The sequence below is a fragment of the Daphnia pulicaria genome, chromosome 1 (assembly GCF_021234035.1).
Source record: "Daphnia pulicaria isolate SC F1-1A chromosome 1, SC_F0-13Bv2, whole genome shotgun sequence".
NCBI lineage: Eukaryota > Metazoa > Arthropoda > Branchiopoda > Diplostraca > Daphniidae > Daphnia > Daphnia pulicaria.
Genome location: NC_060913.1, coordinates 11,162,380 through 11,189,870, shown reverse-complemented (window position 1 = coordinate 11,189,870; position 27,491 = coordinate 11,162,380). Strand labels below are relative to the sequence as shown.

The following is a 27,491-nucleotide window of genomic DNA, read 5'->3' as shown; positions in this document are numbered from 1 at the left end:
CCCTAGTCGTACAATAATTATTCAATGTATCGATATTATTACATATAGTCAATAATACACGCCATGTTTCCGGTCATTCATCAGCTTTCAATTCCATTAGCCAAATGGATGACAAGGTCCTATATATGTATATATAATAAAACTTATGTTTTGGGCTTTTGTTTGCTCAGTGTGTTGGGCCCGTTGACGGGGAGCGTGTCGCGACTATTATTATCTATTCAGCAGAGCCGCTTTTATTAATCACTCCACTTTCGGCTTTTGGTTCCGTTATATACCTGGTGGGCGTGCGCTCCTATATTTCCCTCTTTTTTTAATTCTTGTTGTGCTGCTGCCCGCTCTTGTTTGCTTTACACCACTACCAATTAATTAAATGGGGAGAAAAAGGAGAAAAAAGGGGGCGAGTCCTCTATTCTATAACAGCGTGCTGAGCAAAACAGGATTGGCCGCGTGTCGCGTCACGTGACCCTTTCAGCAGCAAACTTGTTCACCCTCCATTTCGCTTGATCCATTATATATTTCCTTTTTTTCCTTTTATGGAGGCAGCGCAGCAGCACACCAAGTTTATGATGGCCATTTCGACGCCTGGTCACACAATTATTTGGAGTTTCTTGGTTTACTTTGAAAGAGAAACCTATAACTATTTATATAAACTTGATTCTTATTATCATTTGTTTTTACAATAGATGGAGTTATAGCAGTTGCATCATCGTTTTGATAAAAATACAAAATACTTGGCTATTACATATTGAAATCTCCGCTGAATTGGCCTGCGGGTATAAAAGTAGGATCGGATCAAGTATACACGATGCCACTTGAGATGAGAAGGGGGGCTTATATGTAGATGGTCTTATATAATCACTTTGAAGAGCCACTCGTGTTCGGTCCAACATGTCAGATTGGATCCCCTAACTTTATATGAGGAGATGTGCCGCAGATGTCAATGTTTCAATGTGACTGTATTATCGCATCAAGCACAGGCACTGGATTTTTGTTTTGTTGAAGCGGTTCCTGTTTTTTCTGTTCCTTGTTTTCTCGTTCAAGCCAACTCATCAAATTATTTCGAATGTCGGTAATAAAACGAGAGAAAATAGCACGTGTTATTTGCTTGGCCTATTGTAGATGGGTGTATACATAGACTGTCCTTCTTGATGGTGACTGCTGGAGATGCCGGTGAGCCTGGCGTGTATACAGCAGCACGTAAAAGGCTACGCAATACTTGGGCCCAAGAGTCTACTACTACTGTGAACGGAGGGGAAAAGGAATGGGCCGGCTCTCGTTATATAGCAGCAGTCCCGCACCCTTTGCCCTCGTCTCTCCCACCTCCCCACGAGGATCATTCGACCAGATGAGATGCCCCTTAATGATATAACCCAGATTTACATACACATGTTATTCGAGGCAGTTGTGTCTACATCGGCGCCCTCGGCCAAGACGATATGGGGGACAGCGGTCTCACGCTCTGCTGACTCTGTGCTCAACCTTCATTATATGGACCTATCAATTCTGTGGATATAGGTCTACTGGGTTGAATAACTTGAATACGCCTTTTTTTTTATTTCCATTTTAAATACAATTTTGGTATAGGACATGCCGATGAAGGTGGGCCATTCTAAGTAAAGCCTTTATAGACTTATTCAGTCAAAATAAATATCATTTGAGGAATCAGTTGACAAAATAGAAGCGAAAGGCTATTTTACTTTTTTAATAGGCCTTGTAACAGAGAATCGGTTATAACAGACTGACTGGGCCGAATCACGATTGGAATTGTGGCTTTCCCAACTTCACGGACTTGCATAAGAAAATGCAATTGTGAAGTGGAATCGACAATCTGTGTTGTAAAGGATTGCTCTTAACTGATACGGCAGCTTTGTATATTTTCAAAATCGGATTACGTTCAAAAAGCTATAGACAACAACAAGGGAAAAAAGGGATATTATAATATAGTTGCTTTTCAAATAGATATAGGGAACATGTGTGTGGCGTAATTCTTCACGTTGACCCAGCCGTGAATAATTGTGATTGAAATCGGTGGATTTCACGATCTACGTGTTCTCTCAACAGCACAAGAAATAAAATAAGGTTTTGATTTAGATTTGGTTCATATTTTTTTCCCCTTTTGGATTGTATGCAACGCTATAAGCCCATTTATTGCGATGGCATATTTTGATACACGACATACTAGTTCACATATGAATGATTCGGAATTCATAAAGATTGGAGTCGCTGCAGATAATCGAATTTCCAACCTTTTCCTATTAAAAGAAGAAACTCGATAGTCCAATTGAATGGTGGATTATTATTCGACTTTTGACATGTATGTATTAGGATACGGAAGGCTATACTCCCAGTTATTTTATTCTTCTCTAAATCGAATGTTTCTTATAGAGGTGAATTAAATTGAGTTCTATCAAGGCTGATTAACATTAATTCCATCTAAGATAATATTATGTATAGACTAATATATTTCTATGTAAATATTTTAGGCACGTTTCATGTAGTACGATAAAATTTAATCAATTTTTCAAATATTTTGTTATTTAATAGACAGATTAATATCGAAGACTGGACTCATGGTTAAATTCTGTTGTTTTTCTCCCAAACAATGATAAAAAAATATGCATATGGGCATTGAGTATATTATGCGTGTCTCACAGCAAGTGAAGGACGTACCCAAGTTATTGATAAAAAAGGACAGTTTATGGTCAATAATAAACGTTTGGTGAGTGATAGTTCTACACTCAAACAAATTACTATACACACCGACACAACAATTGGACAACGCCGTAATAAAAACAGCACACACGAACACGTCTCGAGAGCAGTAAAACAAAACAAAATAGAGACGACGTAATGATTCTCTAAACCCCAAAGGTAACCCCTATATAGGTGCGTGTCAATTAAGGTGGAGTACTACTAGCCCTATTTAATATTTTTGTGCGACTTTTACATTCTAGGTCTATACGCATACTTGTGGCAACATTAATAACCGCCTTCCACCTTCGACAACACGTACAGGCCACTGTATACACACACATATGTGTTTTGTTGTATACACACATACGGCCGTGTATCACCGCGGCCCAACCTTTGGTAAACAAGCGTCGAATAGAAACGCGTAACAGTAGACCGTATTTTTAGTTTAATTATTTCAGAACCTCTTGCCGATTGTCGACAGTAAAATTATACGTCCCAGCACATACACCCCAATACTCTCCGCTGTTTCTATATACTTTATAGTTGGCAAACAATATGCGTTGGAAAAAAGAAATTAAAACGTGGGCGGGTGATCAGCTATACAGGTTTATAATTATTGAAAGCGCTGGCCGCTGGGGTTTGCTACATTTTCTATTCGATTGATTAACCATAATGGCTTTATAAATTTAAAGAGAGGAGTATTTAAAACGTCACTAATTATTTTGCCTCGGCCTTCTACTTAGAATGATGAAATGTTTGACATCAGCCGCGCGTTCCTGGGTATACGAGCGCTCACAATGTCTCAAACTTACATAAGAATCGCGAGATAGAAAAGTTGTTTCACTGATTGTGAGCTTTCTTCGTTGGTCTCTAATATTTCAAAGTTTTTGTGCCATCTTCCTCAAAAGTCAGACGTGAACTTTCTCATTTCTTGAACTCTATATTTATATTTGCGTCCATATAGCGCGCTTAAATATATCAGAGTAATTGGATTCGTTGCGTCTTCTCTATATCCTACAACTGTTATATTTATGTATAGCTCCGCCCCAACCGCCGCGCTTAATTCATTTGCCAGCTAAGCTCAACAAAGCAGCACACATTTAATTCCGCTTTGCTGATTTTCACCTCACGAAAAGGGCATTTTATTTTCCCGGTGTGGTTTCTTTGAGTCCTTCGTTCGTTCATCAGAGGGTCAATCCTCATTTCTTTGTTTGGTCTAGGCTTATATAGGCCTGCAAACTTTGCTTCTTCGTATTCCAATTGAAACTTGAAATTTTGGAAACTACAAATAGAAATTTGCTCTCTACATTTTATGCCCATTGCCAGTAGGGCCTGTATAGTGCTTTTGGGTTATGTTTTTACAATGTTTAATGTATTAAGTATTTGGTGACATTATTGAAATGTTCAACGGTAAGGAGGAATCAACCAAATTTACCACTTAATCCGTTTATGATAAGAATGAATGAAATAGGAATCGGGTAAATCACATTCACTACGATTTTTTTTTTCATCAGCGAAAAATAGTAATCTAATAACTGCTGCTTGACTCGACAGAAAACGACATATTCTACTCCTATCCGATGGTCATTGGACATGGTGAATGTCCTTAATTCCTTATCTATCGGAAAATATTTGAGGCGCGCAGTTTGAACAAGAAACACAATGCCACAAAGCTATTCGAGCCATCTAGGGGAGAAATCAGTACCAAATCATCATCTATATTGGAAAACAAAGTCATCTGTGGAAAAGCAACTTCCTCCCGTAATCCGTATAACGAAAAACCTGAATCCCTGCGAGAAACTTTTAATTTCTATTTCTAGTTATTTTACATCTCACAGTTTTGTTGAATCACCGTATAGTGATTTCATTTCTTTTTTTCTCAGCTTCCGACTCGGTTGCTATCCGGATGGAATAAGCAAAAAACACTCTATCTTCATCCGCTCTTTCATTCGTGACCAGTCATAGTCATCGTGTCAAGTACGACATGAATCGTAATGAACTCGCACGAAACGTCAAGGTGGGAGGAATTTTAATTCTTCATTTTACTAAAAATGTTAAATTTACTATCATATTGCGATGGGCATATTCGGTCAGTAAAGTATGCTTTATGAGCCACATTTCACATATAGGATCTTCAACCGACTTCCGGTTTCTTCATTTGGGCTCACCAAGTTGCGAGGAAGCAATAGCTTACATCAATGTTTGTATGAAGCGGATTGAAGAGGTCGAAGGTAATGCATCACAGTAAATTAGTGTCTCGTTTTTAATTAATATTGATATTTTATCACGTAGGAAAGGGCTAGGAGAACCATTGCCAAAATTGTCGAGCCGAAATCTGTGCAAACGAAGGGATGAGCATTAAAAACAGATTGAGTGGACAGTTGTTCATGACATCTGTTCTCTGTTTGAACTGATGTGTCAGTATCGTTGTTGTGTCAAATTCTATCTGTCTGACACATGTTTCTATCAATTGCACCGTGGAAGCTCTGCGATCTGTGGCTCGTTTAGAGAGCCAACACCCATCTAGGGTCATTGCACCAGGTGGCCCGATCACTGAAGCGCTACTGTATAAAAGGATTGCTTTCTCGCAATAATAGAAGTTAGCCACAGCTAGAAGTCGAAATTTGACACACTACTACGCCTCTCATCAGAGCTGTTCAGGTAAGCACTCCAGATTTCATAATTTCGCATAAAAAAACGATGACATGCATCATAATAACATGTTTTTAAATTGATTGCAGGAGAACGATGATTTCGAAAGTTCTCGCATGCATTCTCGCCCTGTTTGTTTTGCTGTCGTTAATGTTTGATCCAGCGGACGCACAGGCGTGGAACGACGGTGACGGGGGCAAAGTTAAATGGCAATTTGATTGCGACTTTCCCGGCAATGATATCGGTAATCAAAGAGTTCCTGGCGACCAATGTGGCGGCCTTTGTATTAATACAAATGGGTGCAACCACTTTAGTCACTTTTACGGAGTCTGCTATTTGAAAAAGGCATCAAGTATCCCTCCCCGTAAACAGACAAGCGGTGGTGGAGGCGTATGTGGATTCCTAACAGGTGACTTAAAGCATTTTGAATATTTTTGGTCACAAACGCTTACAATATTAAATATGATTAAAATCTCAACATTTTTAGGAAGTAATGGAAATTCTGGCAATCGTAATGTCAAAGGCACTTTTTGGGCGGAGCAATCTGATGCTGGCGGATGTCAAATGCCGCAAGGTGATTACGCGGTAACCGACGCGATAGCTCTTGGACAATCGCAAGCACTCGGAAACCTCAAGTGGCGTCAAGGATTGTGCGGCCAAGTCTTGCGGATCGACTGCGGAAACGGACCGATTGATGCCGTTGTGGCCAGCACTTGCAACCTGAACAGCGATTCCTGCGGGGTGGACATGATCGGCAAGACCTGGCGACGAGCCACTTCGAACAAGTCGCCCGGTATCGTCGATTGTAGTGTTTCGTTGACCAACCGAAACCCCTTAAACGGAAATGATGCCATCTGCTACTACCGTCCCAATTCCGAAACAACGAATAATTACTACGCAATCCTTGGAGTCGTTAACACCGGAGGTAGGATCAGTTCGTCAGCTGTTGCGGCTGGAGTGACAGGTCGCCGGAATAACGATGGTTGGTTCGAATTCAACGGATCAGGAAGCCCCAAATTTCAGAAGAATGCCGAAGTTGTATTTCGTTATGAAGATGGATCGTCTTCTTCTTTCCGGCTCAGCAACTGTCGAAATGGAGGACAAGTACAGATATTTCGATAAACGAATCTGGTATGAGGTATAATAAAGATAATTTAGCTTAACTTAATCTTTGATTTTAATATAAACATTTCCCTCACTAGATATTTCCCTCACTAATGGAAATCACACCAGCGGCAGGCTACCAATTCGATTCATTGCTACGTGCGAAAATTTCTCTGTAAGCCTGAATGGTTAAATTCAATCTCTAAAAGGTTCTAAATACAAAATTGGACTCAAATCTACTGAGTGTTGTTAAAGATGGAACGAAATTTTTTCATAAAAAGAAGGTGACGTCCGAACTCCGAAGACACGGATTTTTAAGAAGGTTTTTTCGGACTTTCGGAGCCCAATTTAGATCGCTTTTCAGACGGCTCTTTCACATAGACACATGAGTTGAGTCAAAGACAAGACAAATAATCAAAGCACACACGTCACTTTTAATTAGTTTTCGTGTTATTTCAAATATTTCAATGTTTACAAATATAACTAGGACTGGCAGTAGGCTAACACTAGACCAAGCATAACGAGCACAACTCCTAGTAACCAAATTGCTCGCTAGAGGGAATCTGCAAACATTCACTCGCTCGCGCATCGCATTACTGGCATTAGATTCCTGTAGATCAACTGCAGAAAAGAAGCAGTGATCCAAGCCATCCGTCAAAAGCATATAAGAAAAAAAAAAATTTCTCAAAACTTAAATACATTTTATTGTCGATTTCAATCAATTAGTACGAAAATGTTGTACTTAGAAGACTATTTGGAAAGTATGATGAGTGTTTCAAGTGATGATAAAGTTCCCTGATTAAAATTTTTAAATTACCATCTCCCCATTGTAGTGATAGAGCATTTGCCCCAAGAACTGAGGGATCGATTTACTGAAATGCGCGAAATGGATTTACAAGTTCAAAGTAACTCTCGAATAAGTGGCGAATTTTGGTTTCTTTCCAAGCAATAACTGTTTTCGTTGGAACAGATACTACTGATAGCATTGAGGAGAGAATTCGTGTTTTGTTTTGCAATGCCAAAAAGCTGAAGACCCCGGAGAGAGATGCTGAATATGAAAACATTCGTAAAGACTACTTTAAAGTGTTGGATGATGCTGGTAATTGTCACAGATATTTAATTATTTTGTGACTTTCTATTATTGTGAGTGATTTGATGGGAATTAAGATGAAAAGGTTCAACAAGCCAACCAAATGTATGATTTGGTTGATCGGTACCTACGTCGCTTGGACCAGGAACTTCACAAATTCAAAATGGAGCTGGAAGCTGACAACAGAGGAATCACAGAAGTTCTTGAAAAGCGTTAGTAATCTGTTAACTAAATGTACATGATCATTTTATTAATTTATTTTTTATATCTCCTATATTAGGGTCACTCGAACTGGACATGCATAACGGATCCCATTCTCAAAAAGAGAATCGCCATGTTACTTCTCATGCACGGGTAACGGAGAGAGATCGTGAGAGAGATGGAAGGCGCCAAATTGGGTAATTGTTTTTAGATATAAAAGAAGGTTTATCTTGCTAATATCTAAATTTCTGCAGGGCAACGCAAATGAATCGGCAAAGTAGTACTGCTAGTCTACCGGCAATGGAAAAAACATGGTATGGGGAGACTCCGTCCGCTTCTCAAGCGATTCCTACTACTCCGCTGGCTGTTGCAGCTCCCATTTCAGCTACTTTGGGTCATAGCAGTTCGGGAAGTTCCGTCATAGCTGCAGCTGCTTCCCAGGCAATAGCTGCAACTCAGCAGGTAAATGCAAAACAGCTTCTCAAATTACTTATATTGAATCGTATTTTCCCAATAAAACGTTTGTGTTTTTGTTTTCAATTTAGATGCAACAGGGTCGGCGCAGTGCAAGCATGAAAGCATCATACGAAGCACTGCAACAATTCACGCAGTCGACCGACGTCGGTGTTTTGGGCATTACCCCTAGTCTTGCTCTCTCATCCAGCGATGCGCGAGAAGCAGCGGCCAACACAACTATTCTGGCGTCCACTGCTACTAAGAAGCAGAAAAAGTAATGGGACTTTATTCTGTTCCTGAGAGAAACAAGAAAATAATTGTGTTTGATTGTTAGGAGGCGAGAACCAGTCATCGAACTGCCAGTTGCTGCAAATGAACCAATGGAGGTGGTTACTGAAGAAACCATGGAAACCGAAGAGTCTGTTGAGGGCGAATGGGCGCCGGACCCTAACGAACCCCGCTACTGTTTATGTAATCAAGTCAGTTACGGCGACATGGTGGCTTGTGACAATCCAGACGTAAGAGTGATTTGCTATTCAATCATAACGATACGGGGTTCTATAGTTCGATGACTTTTGTTTGGCAGTGCCCTCTAGAGTGGTTCCATTACGCTTGCGTCGACATAACAGCCCCTCCCAAAGGGAAATGGTATTGCCCTCGTTGTGCTACATCGATGAAACGGAGAGGAAGGAAGCAGTAAGCCGTGATCACACGACTGTTGGCTTATTTGAATGGGTCGAGTCTTGTACTTGGTATTGCTGTATTAAGATTATTTAGATGTCAGTGAAATGCACGATAATGAACGTTTATTGATCCCCATCAAAACTCTGAAACCCTTTCGTCCAAATGAGGGGAAAAAAAGAAAGAAAAGCCATGGAAGAAGCTATCCCATAATTGGAACGCAGCACCACCGATTCACTCTGGATTTCACTGGAAAATTCCATCATTCCCGCGCAGATTTTTTTTCTCCTTTTTCTTTCTGGGGCATCGTTTCTCGTTGCAAGTTTATTTTAGGAACCTAAATATTAAGTCCCAACGAAAGATTCGTTTTTTTGTATGTGTGTGTTTTTTTATTTGGAAATGTTGTATTGATTCATGGATTAATGGAATGCGAGGCCACGCAGTATGTACAGCGGCAACAATACAAGAAACGGTCGAGGGGAATAAAACACGGTGCGAATTCGTCCGAAATCAAATCGAAAGAGAGATAGGTAAAGGAAAGAGAAAGATGCAGTAGAAGAGAAGAGAAAATCAGAACAGTTATCAAATAATCTGGGAGCCACAAAACAAACGATGTTTTTGGTGTTTTCTTTTCTTTGTCGAGACACACATCGGAGAGGCTTGAAAAACCATCGATCGCTTTGTGATCGAACCGACTTTGAATTGAAATATACATGAGAGCCGAAATTGGCAAATGGCAGGTAATTGAGATTTTTTTCTTTTTTTTTTTTTATAAGGAGGGAGTAGGGTGTAATAAGGATTAACTGACCATCAAATCATCGTGCCAATGATCGTCCGATTGATTTTGAAATGTGTTCGTAACTGAAAAAACAAGACGATTCTGAATCTCCCCAAAAATTATAGATTTTCTCGATTAAAAATAAATAAATAAATAAAAATGAAGAAGTTCTTTGTTCACTGGCGACGAGGACGCAGTGTGGCGCGAAGATGTGTCTAGTTGGTTAAAAGGCTTGTAAGGCTTCTTATCGTCTATATGTACAAAGATATATACTAAAAACAACTTTTTGGACAGTAAAAAGACGGCAGGGTTTGGGACAGAAAATTGTGTCGTTAAAAAAGTTGACTGTCGAAAACCGCAACTCTCATCTCCCGCTCCTTGGAGCGTGAGCCTCTCAGTCTCTGAATGTATACTGTTACTACACTGCAAATTTCATTCGAATGTATCGAATAGTTATTTTTTTTCCCGATTTGGAAAATATCCATTGGAGCAATTTATCGAGAATGACGGAGAGCGAGCTCTCCATTATTTAAGCTATTATAGTCACTAATATAGTAAACGAGACAAGAAAATTATGCTAGATTTGAAATGTCGTGTCGATCGCACGCAATCGTCGAAAATAAAAGTAAGAACGAGTCACGCAACACGGAGGAGAAAGGGGTGGTGAGTTTCGATTGGTTTGGAATTCGACCAGTCAACACAACGACGCCGTCGAGAAGGAACATACGTGGAGGAAATGATCCAGAAAAATCAAAAGAAATAATCGAAAGAGAAATTAAAGGAATATAAAACAGTCGAGCACAGATTATAATCCACTCCCACAGCCCTACGAAACATGATGAAATCAAATCAAAACGAAGACGAAAGAAGCACCAGAAGAGGAAAGTTTCACGTTCAAAAGATCCGCGAGACGCGCATACAGATGAGGAATTCACACAGCAGCAAAATCATTCCATTCAAATAATTTTTTTTTTCGTTGTGTGAGTGTGTGTTAATGTGTTGCGTGTAGTACTTGCGGTACATGTGTGTGTGTGTGTACATGTGTGTCCTTCCCGATGGAAGCCGTTTGAGTTTTCCATAAAGAGTGCTGTATGTGATGCTGTTGTTGCTCGGGGTATTTCCGTTCGGTGATTCTTCCATCTTTTGCGTGAGTAACCGGGAGAGTCGGAGGGGGGAGGAGGAAAGATAGATGTTGAGAGAGAGATAGATAGAGAGAGAGAGAGAGAAAATAGAGCAATTGGACACAAAAGAGAAGAAACGAAACACAATTTTTTTTTTTTTTTAAAGCCAAAATGCTGTGCTCACGAAAAGGGCGTTATCACAGATGTACAAACTGTACTCGCCTCGGTGCGGAATTTTCGGCCTTGTATGAGGCTGATCATATGCAGCGAACCAAAGCTCAAACGCTTCTTAGTATTGTGTTTATATTGTACTGTTACGTAAAAAAACTGTACGGTATTTGAAATATAACGATAATAATAATCATAATATTGATAATAATAATAATGTAGAGAAAGAGTTAAAAGAGCTGGACCTCGGATCTCGTTTTTTTAAAAGTGACCAACAAATGATAAATTGATAATAATCTTTATGACGATTAGAATGAATTGGAACCGATCAATAAAACAGACAAGAGGATTCAAAAGAGCGCGGGCGATGAAATGAATAATGACAAAAAAATTGATATTGCAATTTGTCTTTGTGAAAATAATTCTGCAACGTTGAGCCTTTGCCGTTGTGCTGAATATATGCATTCTTTAAATAAGCTTTGATATCGGATGAAATCAATCATCATGAATATACGGGGGAGGGGGGGGGGGTGAGTGGGATTCGGGAGGGAAGGAACGAGAAAAAGCGGGAAAATGCCGTCCCGAAGTGCAGCAAATCGATTTGAAATTTTGAATCTGCCTCGCTACCTGGTATTATAAGTGTGCTCTGTGTGTTATGATAATCCCATATAAATATATGAAATATAGTTTTAAAAAGAAGATGAGCTGATGATGGAGGGCGAGGCTGGTCGCGGTCATACGTCGGTCGACCGCGAACTGATACTGGACGACGACCGTGAATGAATCACGACTTTGTGTCCGTTTTTCGTGGCGTAGCCATCACTGTCGATCAAGATGGCCGTCTGTTGGTGTTGGGAGTCGCCGGTTGCTCCGGCAACGCCCGAGATGCACGAAGGTGAAGGCGCAAGGGAGACGTGCTCAGCTCCTCCTCCGCCACCACCGGTGTCGCTCCCGGCGCCGCTGCAACCTTCTCCGTCCGTGGAGCCCCGCGGTTTCTCACGATGGCGTCGCCAGGCGTTCTGGATCAACCGGGCACAGTATTCTTCACGCTGTCGCCACAGCGTCGACGAAACGGGATCGTATCCCGGCCGCTCGATGGCCTGAGCCGCTTCGTCGATTTCCACCGGCTCTTCGATGGGGTTGCCCTTGCGAGCGAAGAAGTCACGCGTCAAAGCGTCCAGGATGTCGACGCAGTACATGAGATCGCCGCGACAGATGGGGATGTCCATCGAGACGATTTTGTACTTGTTGGGCTTGTGGATTTGCAGCGGCGGCTCCAGCACGTCCAGGAAATCGGGGAGCTGGTCGTAGCGGATGTACTGGGTCCCTTCCGGATCGAACTGCTGCCAAATCTCGTAGTACATGTCGTAGTCGTCGTCTGTCAAACCTTCCTGTACGTCCTCCGTCGCTTGCGAGTAATTCTCCAAAATGACGGCAATGTACATGTTGATGACGATCAAGAAGGAAATGACCAGGTAGGAAAGCAGGAAGGCGATGCCCATGGTGGTCTGGCCGCAATTGCCCGGATCGCCCGTTTCCGGATTGGGTAAGTTGCATTCGACCTCGTTGATGATGCCTTCGAGGACCGTGTCCCAGCCGGCCGACGTCGACATTTGGAAGAGGAGAATCATCGATTTGCCGAAGGTTTCAAAGTTGTAGACTTCGTCGATTCCCGATTTGTGTTTCACATTCATGAAGAACGACATGCCGAAGATGGCGTAGATGAACATGACCAAGAAGAGTAGCAGGCAGATGTTGAACAAGGCCGGCAGTGACATGGCCAGAGCGAAGAGCAACGTCCGGATGCCCTTGGCGCCTTTGACTAGACGCAAAACTCGGCCCACTTTGGCCACTCGCACCACTCGCAACAATGTCGGCGACACAAAATACTTTTCAATCAAATCGCTCAACACCATACCTGTTTAAAAGTCAAGATTGGCATTACACATCAGTGTTTATACAACGGTAATTTACTAAGAGGCAAAACTCACCCAAAATGGAGAGAATCACGACGACGAAATCAAAGAGATTCCAAGGCTCTTTAAAGTAATAATGGCGGAGCGCAAACACTTTGAGACTGCACTCGGCTGTGAAGATGACGATGAAAAACATGTTGAGGTAATCGAGAATGTTGGACAAGATCTGGTGCGGCTTGTACTGGTCCAGCGTCATGGTTAACATGTTCAATCCGATGAACAACATGATAATCATGTCAAACTTTTTATTGGTGACGATTTGAAACACGATCGCTTGTGGCCGCCACTGAATTTTCGCACCAAAATAAGAATTAGTAATCAATCAACATTTTGATCAAGTAATAAAATAAAAATAATGTATTTACTTGAGGTCTGGGAATAGCTTTCAGCGGTTTCTTGGAGCCCATCTTCTTCATGGCGCTGTAGTATTTCTTCTGGTCTTCTGTCATGAACATTTCGAGCGAGCCACCGGCTTTCTTCTTTTGCTCGTTGAAATTGTCAATGATGACTCCAATAAAGAGATTGAGCGTGAAGAAGGAGCCGAAGATAATAAAGAAGACAAAGTAGAGGTACATGTAGATATTGACTTCTCTCTTCGGCTGCTCGTCCACCTGCGAATTTAAAAAATAACGTTTGTTGTGAGTTTTTTTTTTCAATGAAGAAAATGAGCGAATAAATTTTGATTTTACATCTCTGGAGTCGGTGGCATCCCTCATGATCTGCATCCAACCTTTGAAAGTGGCGACTTGAAAGAGCGACAGGTAGGCCTTGCCTACGTGGTCAAAGTTCATGGGTGAGTTTTGCCAGGTGTAGTTGCTGCTGGCCTTCTCAATGCACTGGGTCTTATTCTTGACGAATTCAACGGAGACGATTTCACCTTCGGCGTCGACACACTGTCAAAACAATTCGATAATTATTTGAATTTCTGAAATATACTGAGACTTTTCTATGACATTACCTTGTAGTATTTACCGGCGAACATTTGAACTCCCATGATGGCAAAGATGAGCCATAGAATGAGACAGACCAACAGCACGTTGAAAATGCTGGGAATGGCCTGGATGAGTGCGTTGACCACCACCTACACCGGGATGAAGGGATCGTTTCGCGAAATGGACAGGATTTTGAAAAAAAAAAGACAATTAGATTGGGTTTCGCAAAAAGAGAGTAGTATTTCCACCATCACGTTCGAATTGATTTTCTTGCTTGCTTTTTTTTAGGGGAGGGAACAGAACCGAGTCGAAACAGAGAAACCGACCTTGCTGTTTTTGACATTCAAATCTTGCACTAGCAAACAGTATACAGTGATCTCTCATCAGTCATAACCATTCGAGAGAAAAAAGGAATGTAAGATGTGTAAAATAAAAAATGAATTCTATCCATTATTTAATATATGAACGAGATGTAGATACGGAAAAAAAAGTTGCATGCGAGTTCTCGACTTTATGTTGTATATTAACGATTTGTATACGTTTTAAAATTGGAAATCAACTATATAAACGCATGCCTCGACTAAACGATTCTCATCTGATCGTTGATAGCTTTCTTTTGTCAGATTAATCTTCTAAATTGAATGGGTTGGTCTTCGCTCTTATGACTGAACTCTAATGGAATGCTAATTTTCTTGGATATTTCTGCATATGTACAAGTACTTATTTTTCAGTGCTTGTAATATACGTATGCGGATTGATATGTATATCGATTAAACTCGGTCTCTGATGATTCGGGCGCAATTACTGCTTGTTTTCCAATGACGGAGCCAAGTTATTTGACGTTTGAAATTGATCGTCAATTCGTCAAAGACTTGCGATGAAGACTGGAGAGAAAGAGAATAAAAGAGTATACAGTCAAGAGATTGACAGAGAGAGAGAGAGAGAGTAGAATTAGAATAGGAGGGGAAAGAGTATGCACCAGCACGTCGTCGTACATGTAGAGAGATCAAAGTGAAATCATGCTTGAAAATGGCTTTCCACTCTGTTTTATTGCGATATTTTCCCTGCCATCACCCGACCGCGTTGTTCAGACGAAGAGGAAGCCAGGAAACACGGATAGAATATAATGCGGGTATATATGTATATATGTGTCAGAGTTTACTGAAGATCAATCATGCAACATGGTTTGGCCGGAATTGACGAGCACTATCAAATACAGTACGCCAGTACTCAGAGCCCCCCACTCTGTGTATAAATTGGGTGTGGCCCGTTGGCAAGCGGGGGAGCCCATGGCGAACATGCGATTCCAGCGTAGTGATTGCCACACACAAACACACAAACGACACAATGCGCATGCCAAAGGAGCGAAAAAAGCTTCGAAAGAAAAAAGAATAAAGGCGAAAAATACATAAGGGTGATGATGATATCAAACGGGAAGGTGTTTAGAAAGAAAAAGAAAGAACGAATAACATCAAGAGTGTTTTTCATCATCATACGGTATATGGTTTTGTTTACCCTCATGCCCTGAAAGCGAGCCAAAGCCCTCAGCGGTCTCAGCGCTCGCAACGTCCGCATCGTTTTGAACGCTTGAATCTTGCCGCCGCCAAAAAGCGAGGCCACATAATTCACCAGCGACACCTGAACACACACAACACGAACACAATTACAACTCGGGATTCGGGAGAGATTTTTGTTTTTGTTTTTTTGTCTGTCTGTCTGTCTCTAGATTATTTCTTTTCTTCAAGATGAAGGAAAGAAACATGAGCATCGACATTCAATAATTGCCAACATCTTTATGGCAGAAATATTACATGACTGGATATGGCCAGAGATGAAAACTCAAAAAGAAAGAAAACACGCACACGCACGCCACCACACACATTGAGAAATCGCAATCACGCCCACAAGATGTAAAAAGTGTCAAGAGAGTGAGCGAATAGATCCACACAAGTCCTAAAACAGACGCTATGTAGACCTATTTAATGTACATAGTATTTTATGTTTTGTTTTTGTTTGTTTGTTTTTTGAAAAAAATAATCGATTCGTATTCTCGGCCAAGAACGAGAACCAGAAATCAAAAGCCAGAAACAACGAAAAACACATAATGGACATTGCGGAAAAAAAGAAATAATAATAATAATGGAATGTATATAATAGCGGACAGCAGAAGGAGGAGAGAGCACAGACAGCACGCGAAGGCTAGAATAGAGAGAAAAGCGACGGACATTAGACACATTTGAAGGACGGCAAGATAGTACATATGCTGCATACAGTTCGGCCGCTCAATATAGACACACCCCAAGCGGGTTCACGCGGAAAGACGTTGAGCGCTATATGTGGTTATTGCGGAGAAGATGAAATGAGTCGGAGTGAGAAAGATGGTTAAGAATTGAGTTGTTTTAGTGGAAGTATAGAAGAGAAAATACGCGAGTCTTCTTTGATATGGCGATTAACTATCCTTCTTCGATAACTCGTGACTAGATACGTTTCAATCGTGTTATCGTTTGGTTCTGTTCCGTGGCAGATCACCCTACACACACACACACACACATAACAGTCCTACATACTAATTAAATGTGCTTTGCGTATTTTTAGAGCTTGGCGGTTATTCCCCTGGCAGATGACGACGGCTGAGATTGCTGCCCTTTGCTCAGTTTGGCTTTTGTTTTGTGTTTTGTTTTCAAATATAACGGGCGGTAGTAGAAGAGTAGACACAAGTACTTAAAAACTTACACGCATGCCCTCCCAGCGCGAAACGGCACGCAACGGTCTGAGTGCCCGCAGTGTGCGCATCGAGCGGAAAGCCGGGATATCGGCCATCCCGGCCAGAGTAGCCGCCAAGTTGACCAGCGAGAGCTAATGGAGTCACAAACAAGTTTAATGCCGTGGAAAAAATAAATAAAAATAAATAAAAACGAAAAAAAAAAAATATATGTCAACATCACATAAGGTAATAATAATATGCAGCAGCTCGCGGGTCACCGCATGTGCACACTCTTTGCGGCCTTAATTATACGGCTAGATATACACACAGGCCTAAACATCTATTTAAGCGGAGGGGGGAGAGTTATATAGTATACGCTGTATACATGTTACAACGACGGATTCGTCTGTCTGTCCGCTTGCGCGTGCACCAAACAGCACGCCAAAAGAAAACGGGGGAAAGAAAAATAAAAAAAGGGGAAAAGGGAGGAAGGAAGGAAGAAGAAGAGAAGAATGGCTACATCAAAAAGTCGGCGAGCGTCACGCCACTGCGCGGAACTGGCTGCCCTTTAAAAACACAACCGATCGATTAGTCACACGATCAATATCAGCACACAGCACAAAGATACGGGCGAAAAAATGGAGACAGACGGCTCTCCTTCTTTTCCTGTAATGAAACTTTCAGCCAAACGAAATAAATAACACAAAAATAACCTGAAATAAACAAGGAAAAAGAAGCATTAATCTAGTTTTTTTTTTTCTGTCGTACTCCTCGGCTATCTATATAATACTCTCACACGATGACATTCATTCAAATTTGTCGTCTCTTATATTATTTTGAACCGTCTTTTGTTTGTTTTTTCGATTGGTCGGCGTGCACGCGCGTCTTTTGATTTTGTTTCTCTCTTAGAATTTGTACCATGACGATGATGAAATCCAGCCAACACCAGGCGTTGGTGAAGTAGTTCTTGAAGCCGAGCGCCAGCCACTTGATGAGCATCTCAATGAAAAATATGACGGTAAAGATTCGGTCCATGTAGTACAAGATATCTTGAAGAACGGGCCTCTCCGATAAGTAGATGTCCTCCAGGGCCTGCTCGTTCAGTCGATTGGAGAGTCAATAATAAGCAGCCGCGTCCCCTCTTATTATTATTAAGATTTCTCTCGAGTCAAAGTAATATCTTACGAGAGCCAAACTGGAGAGGAGGATCATGATGATAACGGCCGTCTCAAAGTACTTGTTTTCGATGAGCCGAAAAGTCTTGAGTCTCAGCATGGCCCAGCCCTGCCAGAACGGCGAATCGTCGTTGCCTTTGATAATTGGAATCTTCTCGTACCAGTGGTCGGGAAAACAAGCGTCCGGGTATTGAGGATCTTCATCGCTGTCCACGCGATGCGCAATTTTAGCCGCCGCCTCCGCCGCCTCCGCCGCTAGTCCGTCATCTTCGCCCTCGACTTCGGCCGGTCGAGCTTCTTGTTCATCGTCTTCCTCGCCGTCGCCTTTGAAGCTTTCGACGTCATCTGATATGTGGGAGGGTGAAAAGATCAATACGCATTCAATTCCAGTCATAGACTCCCCTTCCCAGGAAAAAAAAAAAAAGGATCAATCCTTGTCATCACTGATCCTTTCTTTCATTCTCTTTACTTTCTTTTCCCAGGATTCATTCCCTTTTCTCTGTATCTCCCGTAATCTCACAGTCCCACACGGACAGTGTGCAGAGGATCAGAGTCTATCAATCCTTACACACAGCAACAAGTATATATATAACAAAGTCAATGGGGAATGGGGTGGGGCGGGGAGCTAGGATCGTTACCTGGAAAGCCGTCCAAATCTTCTTTGCTGGCATTGCGCTTCTCGTCGTAATAGTCGACCCGTAAGCTACCTTTATGACTCTCATCCCTCGTTATCCGGTGGCAATGACTTCCGTACGATTGGTAACTGTTGCACAAACCCAAACAAGGATCGACGTTAGGCTGTTGATACGGCGATAATAGATAGTTGTCATTTACCTGATGGTGTCGTCGTCTTTGGGATTTTTACGGCAGTCAATGTCGAGGACCAGCTCGTCCGGCCGTTTTTTAGTACTGTTGGGACAGACGGCCGAAGTGTTGTTGGCTCCTTTCTTGTTCTTCAATTTGCTCATCGATTCATCTGCAAAATGATAACAAGAAACGTGGAATAAGTGGAAGAGTTCCAGCTGAATTGGACGGCCAAAAAGGGGATTGATAGGAGTGAAAGAGGGGTAGGATGGGGGGGGGGAGTTAAAAGTGATGTGATCAAGAAGGAGGAGGAGGATATGTGTGCAAATTGTGTCGGTTTCGAATGCGGAATACCGCGCATGACGCTGTCTACGGCGTCGTAACCCTGCAGTTCAACGGGCGTCGGCGCTGTGCCATCGGCGTTGCCGCTATTGTTGGCCATCTTGGCCGCCCCAGTATTGTTCATCTCGACATCCGTCTCGCGGTTCATGTCTGCAGCAGCCGGCGATTTCACCCGAGACACAGAAACAATCACGAAAAGGAGAGACAAATAACAATAAGCAAAGAATCTTTTGTCGCCTGCTAAATTTTAGTTTTTGTTTTTTTAAATAAGAGAAAAGCTTTTCTTGAGAATGACGCGGGGTATTTTAGTTCTTGTCTATATAAAGGGGCCGGGGCGTGAAATGAAACAAAAAATACCACGGGCAGAAACACAAAACAACAACCACTACTGGCCAAAAACCAAATCACAAAATGGCGTCAAACCGCAATAAAAAACAAGCAACTCGCAGCTATTTTTACGATTTGAATATGCCGTCGTATATGGCAGAGCTGCCGGGCATGCCTTGACGCGCGAAAATTCAAAACGAACAACTCAAATTTGCAAATGAAGAAAAAATCATATAAAATTCATCAAATGCTGAGAAGGAAAAAATAAAATAATTCATTTGCCGAGAAATGTATCTATGACGTTGTTCCCGTGCGATGACACAACGCTGGCCCCCCAAAAATCAAATGGCCATTGATAAATAGTGTGCTACATATTTGTTTGGGGAATTATTAGCGATTTCATAGCGGGGACTATTTTGTTTTTTGTTTTTTGAAGGCAGCAAAGAACTCTAATATAACACCAAGTGTAGACACAACTACTGATCGAGAATCTGGTATAGGTTTTAAAAAAAGATGATTTTAGCTGGCAGTTGATAGAAAGGGTGATATGACTATGTACATCCGCATGAAAGGAAGGAAAGACGACAATTTTTTGATGAGTTCATGACAACCGGGATATGGTTAATTTTGGTTACCAGTTACAACTGAAAGTGAGTAGAGAATCAAATTAAATACAGAAGAAAAAATAATAATACATTGATGGAAGAAGAAGAAGAAGAGATATATGCAGCAAAGAGTTTGAGCAAGAGAAGACTACTACGGGAACTACGGATGTAGAAAAAGATGGAATCGTGAGCTAATGTACTTCCGGTTCACCATTTAGAAAGTGTCTCTACACACAAAACCAAACAATCCAAACCGAATAGAATCAAGATAATCGAGGTCTAATGTAGGAGGGGGTGAAAAGCGCTGACTAATAATATATGAAATAACAGTTACATAGACTCTATCTAATGTAACACATATACTATGCAGTATATGCGATCACTAATACATTAAATTGGATATTGATTAATGATATGATATGAGATAAGTTGGGATACATACACTTGTAGAATGGCCTGAGTTTCATGTACGTTATATCCCGGAACGCTGCGTTTTTGTTTTGTTTTTTGTTGTTGCAAGGCCCCCAAAAGACAAGAGAGACAAAGAAAGAAAGAGAGAGAGAAAAAACAGAGAAAATGGTGAAGAAAGAGAAGAGAAAAATCAAAATAAAATAGTTGCAACAGTAGCAGATTGAAACGCAACAAATTCTAAACAAGTCGATCGAGGCTGCTACTATATAGTATAGAATATATATAACGACGACCCTTATTATATAATTTAACCACTGGATTATTATATTATTAATAAAAATACACCAAGACTTTAATTTTTTTAAATTTTACTTTGTTGCCGATGTTGGCGTGAAAGAGACTGATTTTATGGAGAGGGAACGTAGTATATAGAAAAAGATAGAGGCGCCAAACACGAAATGAACAACCGATGTTGTGTGCGGTCTGTAAATTTATTTAGTTACTGCGGAACTGGAAATCCGCCATCAATTCGCTTCGTTACGGCCTTTTCCTCATTCTTTTTTTTTATTTATTTTTTATTTGTTTGTGTATGTGTGTTCGTGTGTTTTTGGTCGTCTCTCTCATTGGCTGTTTGTGAGCCCACGCACGCGATGCCACTGTTCGTTCGTTGGATGTTGTTAAGGAAATTGAATCGAGCCAAGCCCCGGGAGCGCGTGTCAATCTTTGTAATGGAACGGAAAAAAAGAGGAGCAGCAGCAGCTAGCACGGAGCTTGACAAATCATAATGATAAAGGCAGAGCAACCGAATCAGCGTGCGGACTGTGGACGAGTCGCGTACGAGTCTCAATCCGGCGACATATCCGGATCCGACCGCTCGGCAAACTTTGTTCGTTTTAGTTTCCTCCCGTTCAGTCCGATTTCAAGACAACAACCACAACAACCACAGGAAAAGGAAAAGAAAACAATAACAAAACAAACGACGATGAGAATAATAATTGACTTACTATCGTCAAGAGGAACACAGCACATCATGTGCTGATGTGCTGCTGCCCTTTTCTTATTTGAATGATTTTACTCTAAATGACGTCATAGTCGTCTATTTATTGAGCCAAGAAAGATGTTCTTCAACGTTATAAGCTGATCGCATTAACGACGACCGTGACTTCATTAGCCAAACTGTCAAAATGCCCTTAATGCGCAATTCTAATCGAACTGATGATTACATCAGAGATTAGGGACCCGCGCTTAAACGCGATGGTCGAGAGTAAAATCAGACAAAAGAAATTCAATCAGAAAAGACGTCACGTTTTTTGTTTGTTTTACAAGATATCGCCCCCAAATGTCTCGTCTACTGGTAATTGTGTGCACGAAGAGAATATAAACGAAAGACTAGATATCTCGTTTGATGTTTCGTGTTAAACGACACGACCCCACACTGAAAATGAAAAGGACCAATTTGGAAAAGGGGCAACTCACCTGGCGCTCTCTGGTCGGAGATCTGGTTGGTCAATTTCGAGCGTATCATGCGGAATCCGTTGGAAACGGAACGGCGGACCCAGCGCTTGAATCGCGAGATCCGATTGAAGGCCTCCGTCAACTTGTTGGTGTCGTTGTCCACCTGTGGAGCCGATAGGTTGGATGCGCCAAAGCTGCTGAGCAACAAGGCTAAAAAGAGGTTCAACACCTACACGAAAATCAACCAAATCAAAAATGAAAACCACATCATTATCGGCTCCCGCGGAGACGTAATACAATCCAAACAACAGACCACAAGGTTGCCGATGACGACCGTGGCCAGGAAGAACGGGATGCAGGTGGAATCGCCGACCAGCATACAATCCCACATGGATTCGACCCATTCGCCGCAGAGGACTCGGAACACGATCATGAACGAGTGCATGAAATCCAGGAAATGCCAACGTGGCAGCTCCTTGTTCGGGAACCGATCCACATTGTCTATATCAACACAGATACGATTGAGACGGGATTAAAATCAACGGAGAGAGCCGGCCCATGGAATGATGGAATCTACTATATGCGACGCGTACCGATATAGTTTTTGCCGAAGAGCTGCATGCCCATGACGGCGAAGATGAAGATGATGATGCACAAGACGAACGTCAAGTTACCCAGGGCGCCCACCGTTTTTCCCATAATGGAGATGAGCAAGTTGAGCGTCGGCCACGATTTCGCTAATTTGAACACTCGCAACTATCGGGACGGACGGGACGGGACGGATGGAAAAGAGGATTGTCAATGCAATTGTGGGGCGACAGATGAGCGGAGACTACTATATGATAAGGAAATTACCAATCGGAATGAGCGCAGGACGGACAAGCCTGAAACACCTTCCAGGCCGAGCTCGAGGAGCGACAGAAAGACGATGATGAAATCGAAGATGTTCCAACCCTCTCTGAAATAGAATTTCGGGCTGATGGCGATCAGTTTGAAGGTGGCCTCAATAGCGAAAGTGGCCGTGAAGAACTGCAATTTCAGTCCAGGATTATTTTAATTTAAAAAAAAAACACATTTAGAAAAGAATTTCTAGAATGAAAAGACACAAAATCAAGACAAAATTTACGTAGTTTCCCATTTTGAGGGCTCGGCTCATCTCCTCGTTCATGCCGTGGTGATCGAGTGCCATGAAGAGCGTGTTGACGACGATGCACAGCGTGATGAAGAGTTCAATGAATGCGTCGTAGACGAAAAGGCTGATGAGCCTCTGGAAAGTGACCCAGTAAGGCGAGCAGTCCCACACACAGCAAACGTCCAGATATTTGAGTGAAAGGGCCAGCAGTCGCTCCTTGATCTTGGGACCTTCGTCCTCTTCATTCACCGCGTCTGTCGACGACAGCAAATGACATCATTCCCCCACTCTTCCAATCCGAAAATTGCAATTCAACAAAAAATAGGGATATAGAAAAATCTAAACTCACGTGAATGGAGACGATGCTCTCGATGCTCTCCGTGGTGGTGGTGCTGTACCATCCGCTCGGGTCCCATGTCGTGCATGGCAATGGCGTCTAAATCATCATCAGCTGAAATTAAGTGACAATTATTGTATGATGAATAATAATCAATCAGGTAATAATAATCATGTGAACATTGCCAACCTTTGAGATCGGCAATGGCGTGTTTCTGGCTCTGCTCGATAAACGGATTGTCCATGGCGTTGTGATCCTACGGAATTAATTGACACACAATCTAAAATCAGTCTCAATTGAATTAATGCCTATAGGGCGAGGGGGGAACCTCGTCGATCAATATGGTTAATAGTTAGTCTGCTGGACATGGCACCAACAACAAGAGCCGAATAATAATAATAGAAAAAAAACGAGGACACTGGTCATTACGTAATCATGATTTTGATTGTGATGATGATGATGATAATGTCGGCTGTGCTCGACGACCAGATCGGGCACGAGCGTCGGTCGGCTGGCACTGGAGGCGTTGGCCGCTGCCACCCTGTTGGCAGCGGATCGATAGTCCTTGCCGCCGCCGCTCATGGCCGGCGGCTTCCCGTTGAGCAGATCCCCGTGAGAATTGTACGACATCCGAGACATGTGCGACGTGTACGACGCCTGTCTAGAACCTAAAATAGAGATGAACACGCTCTTATAATAACACTTGTCTGACTCGACTCTCTCACTCCGTCGCTATTGCTAATTAATCAATGCACGGCACACGACTCCAGCGGTGCGGAGAGACAGCAGCCGTCGCTTTTGGCTTAGAGAGTTTTGTCTTTGAGACTATAAAGAGGGAAATCACCGGGATTTTCCTTCTCCCCCCCCCCCCCTTCCCCGCCATGCATCACTGTTATATAAGCCAATCTGGAATTTGAAGATGCCAAGAAATCTCTCAATCAACTAAATAACCAGTTGGCCATTAGCGTTTGGCCGCAATCCAAGCCGATGATAATACATACAAAGGGCAATATGGAGTGGCCGGGCAACTCGACTAACGCGGGCTGATTGTGCTGGGCTCATCACATATGGCGCCGGGCCAAAATTAGGCCCGTCTTCGTTACAATAATCTCTGACATACGAGACACCGACTGCTGCTGATCAACTCTCTTCTTTCGTTTACTTTTTAATAGGTACCGAGAAAAGGATTGACTAACGACACAAGCGACTGGATTTATATCCCTCCAATCTTTAGTATTTCTTTTGTTGAGTTGTTGTTGGGATTTAAAGTTGAATAGAAAAGGAAATCCATGAGATCAAGATTCCTCAATGTCTTACAGAGGTGACGGGTTAGTTGATTCCACATCGCCGGATGGGTAAGAACCAAACAAAATTCCGGGGAAAAAGGAGAGGGAATCAAAATAAATCTGGTAATCACTTGGTATTATACTCCGATATGATTGATTTTCCCTAGTGACGGCTGACGGCTCCCCTGGATAGTAAAAGGAGACGACGGTTGTACTTTGCGAGTTAGTTGCCGTGACAGAAAAGGCTCAAACTCTCTCGGCAACCGTCACTTTTACACACCCGGAATATACGTCTGCTGGATTCAATCGAAGCCAAATTGATCATTATATATCCGGAGGGGTTAGTAATAATAACAGTAGACGACCAGGGACGAGAGAGCTGGACAGGTTCAGTCAATGTCCAATCACGGAACAGTTAGTGAGAGAGACACGGTTACTTGCCGGACACACAAAGGGGCCGTTCGGGGCCAGCACTTACCGAGGTTGTTGAGGGCGTAGGGGGGAACAACAATGGCGCCGTTGTCCTCAGACATGGGCGTCACGGCGGCCGAGTCATCGGCGTACGGCAAATGCTCCTGGGCGTCCAGGTAAGTGGAAAGAACCAGCGGCTTACGGTCGGCGCTGCTGCTGTTGTTGTTGGCGCCGCCCATCCGCCGGGGCCCGTTCCGCCACGTGAACTGGTGGCTACCCCTGGACGCCCGGCGCATTGCAAACGGCGATCCAGGTAGACTCAGGCTGGCCTAAATTAAAAATAATACAATGAAGCTGCTGGACAAACAGCCAAATATACGATGGATAAAATTTTACTTTGCGGACGCGGCCGTTGATTTTCATCCGCGAATCGCTGACGTTGCCGCCGCCCAGGAGGGAATCGACGTCGTCGGATTTGATGCTCATTTTTTCGCGGATGCTGTAGTCGCCGTCGTGACCGTTGCCTCCGCCTGGACCGCCCCCGCCGGCCAGCGAACTTCTGCCTTCCGGCGGAGCTCCCTGGCCGCCGACGAACATCTCGTAACTTTGACAGGAGAAATCCGACGGCGATTTGTTCATCCGGGCTTCGCGCTCCTCTTCTCTCGTCGCCGCAGCCGCTTCCGCTACCTGCGCAACCACACCCCGCCCCAAAAATAAACATCCGGTCATCCGCGCCATTGTCCTCCTCACACAACAAGTTACGAAATCAACTTGAACGTCAAAGTTTTCCAAGGAATAAAAACAACCATTTCGATTTCTTTTTTTTTTTAAAGAAGAATGACGTAACAATGAATGATAGATGAGACTGACCCTGATGGCCTCCTCCTCCAAGAGGGCGGCCTCCTCCTCCTCTTCGGCCTTTTTCTGCAACTCGTCGTAGGACATGGCGACGATGGCCAAGATGAGATTGAGTAAGTAGAAGGAGCCGAGGAAGATGATGACGATGAAGAAGAGCATGTGCCATGGGCCGGCCGTTCTCAGCACCATCTGGTACAAGTTCTCCCAGGCGTCTTGCATCATCAGCCGGAACGAGGAGAGCAACGCCCAGCCGAAGCTGTCGAATGACGTGTAGCCGTAGTTGGGATTGTCCCCATAACCTTGCAGACACGTATAGTTCTCCGGGCACGGCCTGGTTCGTTTTTTTTTTTACCCACATAAAACAATTATAGAATTGACTTCTCAACGGCATATTCAGTCACACACACAGAAATATATAACAAATAAGGGTCTCCGTCCTCTCCTCTTAAGTGGCTGGCTCTTTTTATCTGTCGGCTGCTTTTATGGATGACCCCAAAACAACCGAAAAGAAAAGTAAAGGAAGACAAAAATCACGTTGGCTTACCCAGCGCCGGAGGAATTGCCGCAAAGAGGATAGTTGTCAGTGTCGTCCTTATACCAATTGGCTGTATAACAGTGAAAGAAAAAAAGGGAAATAGAATCAGATGTGCGCAGGGAGTTGGGGATCAGAGATCAAAAACCCCACAATAATAGGATTACAGCACGCGATATATAGTAGCCCCATATACACAGCAGCACCCCAAAAAAGATATTTTTTGTGTTTCCCAGGGACTGTCTCTTAATTGGGAGCATTGCGTCTCTCGTATTTCACCATTGCCGGGTGTGTAATCAACACTGTCAAGTCTTTTCTCTGCTGCTCTTTTTTCTTTTCTTTTTTCCCAATAATTACACATCGAGAAATATCAAGGCCGCCCGAGAGAGAGCCCATTGGCCGGCAATCAATTGCAAACGGTTATCATCATGGCGAAACTTACAAGAGTTTGAAACAAAGGCCTCGTAATTGTCGTCGGTCAAATTGCCGAATGATCCATCGCTGGGGAAGGAGTGGATGCACTTTTGCGTCAGGACGCCCATGTAGATCTGCAGGCCCAGCAGGGCGAAGACGGACAGCGAGAACAGCGTCAAGATGATGACGTCGCGCAGATTCTTCACCGACTCGATCACAGCTCCCACGATGGTCTTCAATCCTGATTTGTCCCACACATTCCAAACATTTTTTCAAAATTAATGATTTCATTCCTGCATGAATTTATTGATTTTCATTCCGTCGGGTTATTTCAAATCAAAATGATTATTGCCGATATTAAATTATACTACAAGTAGTCCGGCGCTATCTGACCTGGGATAATGGCGACGGTTTTGAGCGCTCGCAAGACTCGGAACGTCCGCAATGCCGCCAGGTTTCCCAGATCGATTCCCATCGTCACGTACCTATATTTTTATACACACATTCCACGTTCCGTGTTTTGGTTGGGATTTTTTGTTTTTTTGTTTTTTGTTTTTTTTTTCCAGAGGGGTGGAGGGGAATTGGGATTTTTCGATGTCAAGTTATACACGTGATGGCCGATGTCGCGGTCACGCAGAGGGAGAGAAACACAGACACACACGCACAGAGAGAGAGAGAGAAAAAGAGAAAGAAACGAGAGAGACAAAAAGAAAAGAGCTATTTTCTTGAACTCTCTCCCCCGCCAAATTGAAATATAATCAGTCATATACTCTATTGTATGTAAGACTATGTATTATGGTATAGAAAGAAGAAAAAAAATCATTAGCCTTATAACTGAACCTAAA

The 27,491-nt window shown here is 42.7% G+C and overlaps 3 protein-coding genes across 9 annotated transcripts in view; 2 read left to right on the top strand and 1 right to left on the bottom strand.

The window, feature by feature from the left end:
• Positions 1-4,823: 4,823 nt before the first annotated feature.
• On the top strand, positions 4,824-6,689 carry LOC124351768. Of its 2 annotated transcripts, none has more exons than XM_046801966.1 (5): positions 4,824-4,925; positions 4,987-5,355; positions 5,436-5,755; positions 5,834-6,477; positions 6,549-6,689. In XM_046801966.1, the coding sequence occupies exons 3-4, from the start codon at positions 5,443-5,445 to the stop codon at positions 6,466-6,468; spliced, it is 948 nt and encodes a 315-aa protein (XP_046657922.1). In that variant the 5' UTR covers positions 4,824-4,925; positions 4,987-5,355; positions 5,436-5,442; the 3' UTR covers positions 6,469-6,477; positions 6,549-6,689. The 2 variants fall into 2 exon arrangements, with proteins under 2 accessions (XP_046657922.1, XP_046657921.1); XM_046801965.1 differs by having other exon boundaries at positions 5,834-6,484.
• Positions 6,690-7,043: 354 nt separating this feature from the next.
• LOC124351752 (inhibitor of growth protein 3-like) lies at positions 7,044-9,361 on the top strand. Its single transcript, XM_046801964.1, has 9 exons — positions 7,044-7,211; positions 7,284-7,355; positions 7,421-7,549; positions 7,618-7,752; positions 7,821-7,938; positions 7,996-8,203; positions 8,287-8,471; positions 8,532-8,715; positions 8,784-9,361. Exons 1-9 carry the CDS (start codon positions 7,184-7,186, stop codon positions 8,895-8,897), a joined length of 1,173 nt encoding a protein of 390 aa, XP_046657920.1. The 5' UTR covers positions 7,044-7,183; the 3' UTR covers positions 8,898-9,361.
• LOC124351686 (sodium channel protein para-like) overlaps positions 9,166-27,491 on the bottom strand; it is a 39,672-nt gene continuing 21,346 nt past the window's right edge. For 3 of the 6 annotated variants that reach the window (XM_046801957.1, XM_046801961.1, XM_046801959.1), the window contains 26 exons: positions 27,040-27,131; positions 26,675-26,887; positions 26,245-26,305; positions 25,713-26,031; positions 25,239-25,529; positions 24,910-25,171; positions 23,575-23,813; positions 23,335-23,401; positions 23,158-23,259; positions 22,803-23,062; positions 22,532-22,705; positions 22,270-22,432; positions 21,990-22,177; positions 21,698-21,905; positions 20,253-20,297; positions 18,891-19,028; positions 18,567-18,708; positions 18,371-18,495; positions 17,743-18,077; positions 17,476-17,649; positions 15,369-15,491; positions 13,880-14,002; positions 13,611-13,814; positions 13,287-13,532; positions 12,937-13,207; positions 9,166-12,863 (listed from right to left, as the gene is read on the bottom strand). In XM_046801957.1, coding sequence (XP_046657913.1) covers positions 11,680-12,863; positions 12,937-13,207; positions 13,287-13,532; positions 13,611-13,814; positions 13,880-14,002; positions 15,369-15,491; positions 17,476-17,649; positions 17,743-18,077; positions 18,371-18,495; positions 18,567-18,708; positions 18,891-19,028; positions 20,253-20,297; positions 21,698-21,905; positions 21,990-22,177; positions 22,270-22,432; positions 22,532-22,705; positions 22,803-23,062; positions 23,158-23,259; positions 23,335-23,401; positions 23,575-23,813; positions 24,910-25,171; positions 25,239-25,529; positions 25,713-26,031; positions 26,245-26,305; positions 26,675-26,887; positions 27,040-27,131 — 5,749 coding nt within the window. In that variant the 3' untranslated portion in view covers positions 9,166-11,679. Of the gene's footprint in view, positions 12,864-12,936; positions 13,208-13,286; positions 13,533-13,610; positions 13,815-13,879; positions 14,003-15,368; positions 15,492-16,586; positions 16,710-17,475; positions 17,650-17,742; positions 18,078-18,370; positions 18,496-18,566; positions 18,709-18,890; positions 19,029-20,252; positions 20,298-21,697; positions 21,906-21,989; positions 22,178-22,269; positions 22,433-22,531; positions 22,706-22,802; positions 23,063-23,157; positions 23,260-23,334; positions 23,402-23,574; positions 23,814-24,909; positions 25,172-25,238; positions 25,530-25,712; positions 26,032-26,244; positions 26,306-26,674; positions 26,888-27,039; positions 27,132-27,491 lie in introns of all 6 variants that reach the window. The other 3 variants (XM_046801958.1, XM_046801963.1, XM_046801960.1) reach the window with 3 other exon arrangements.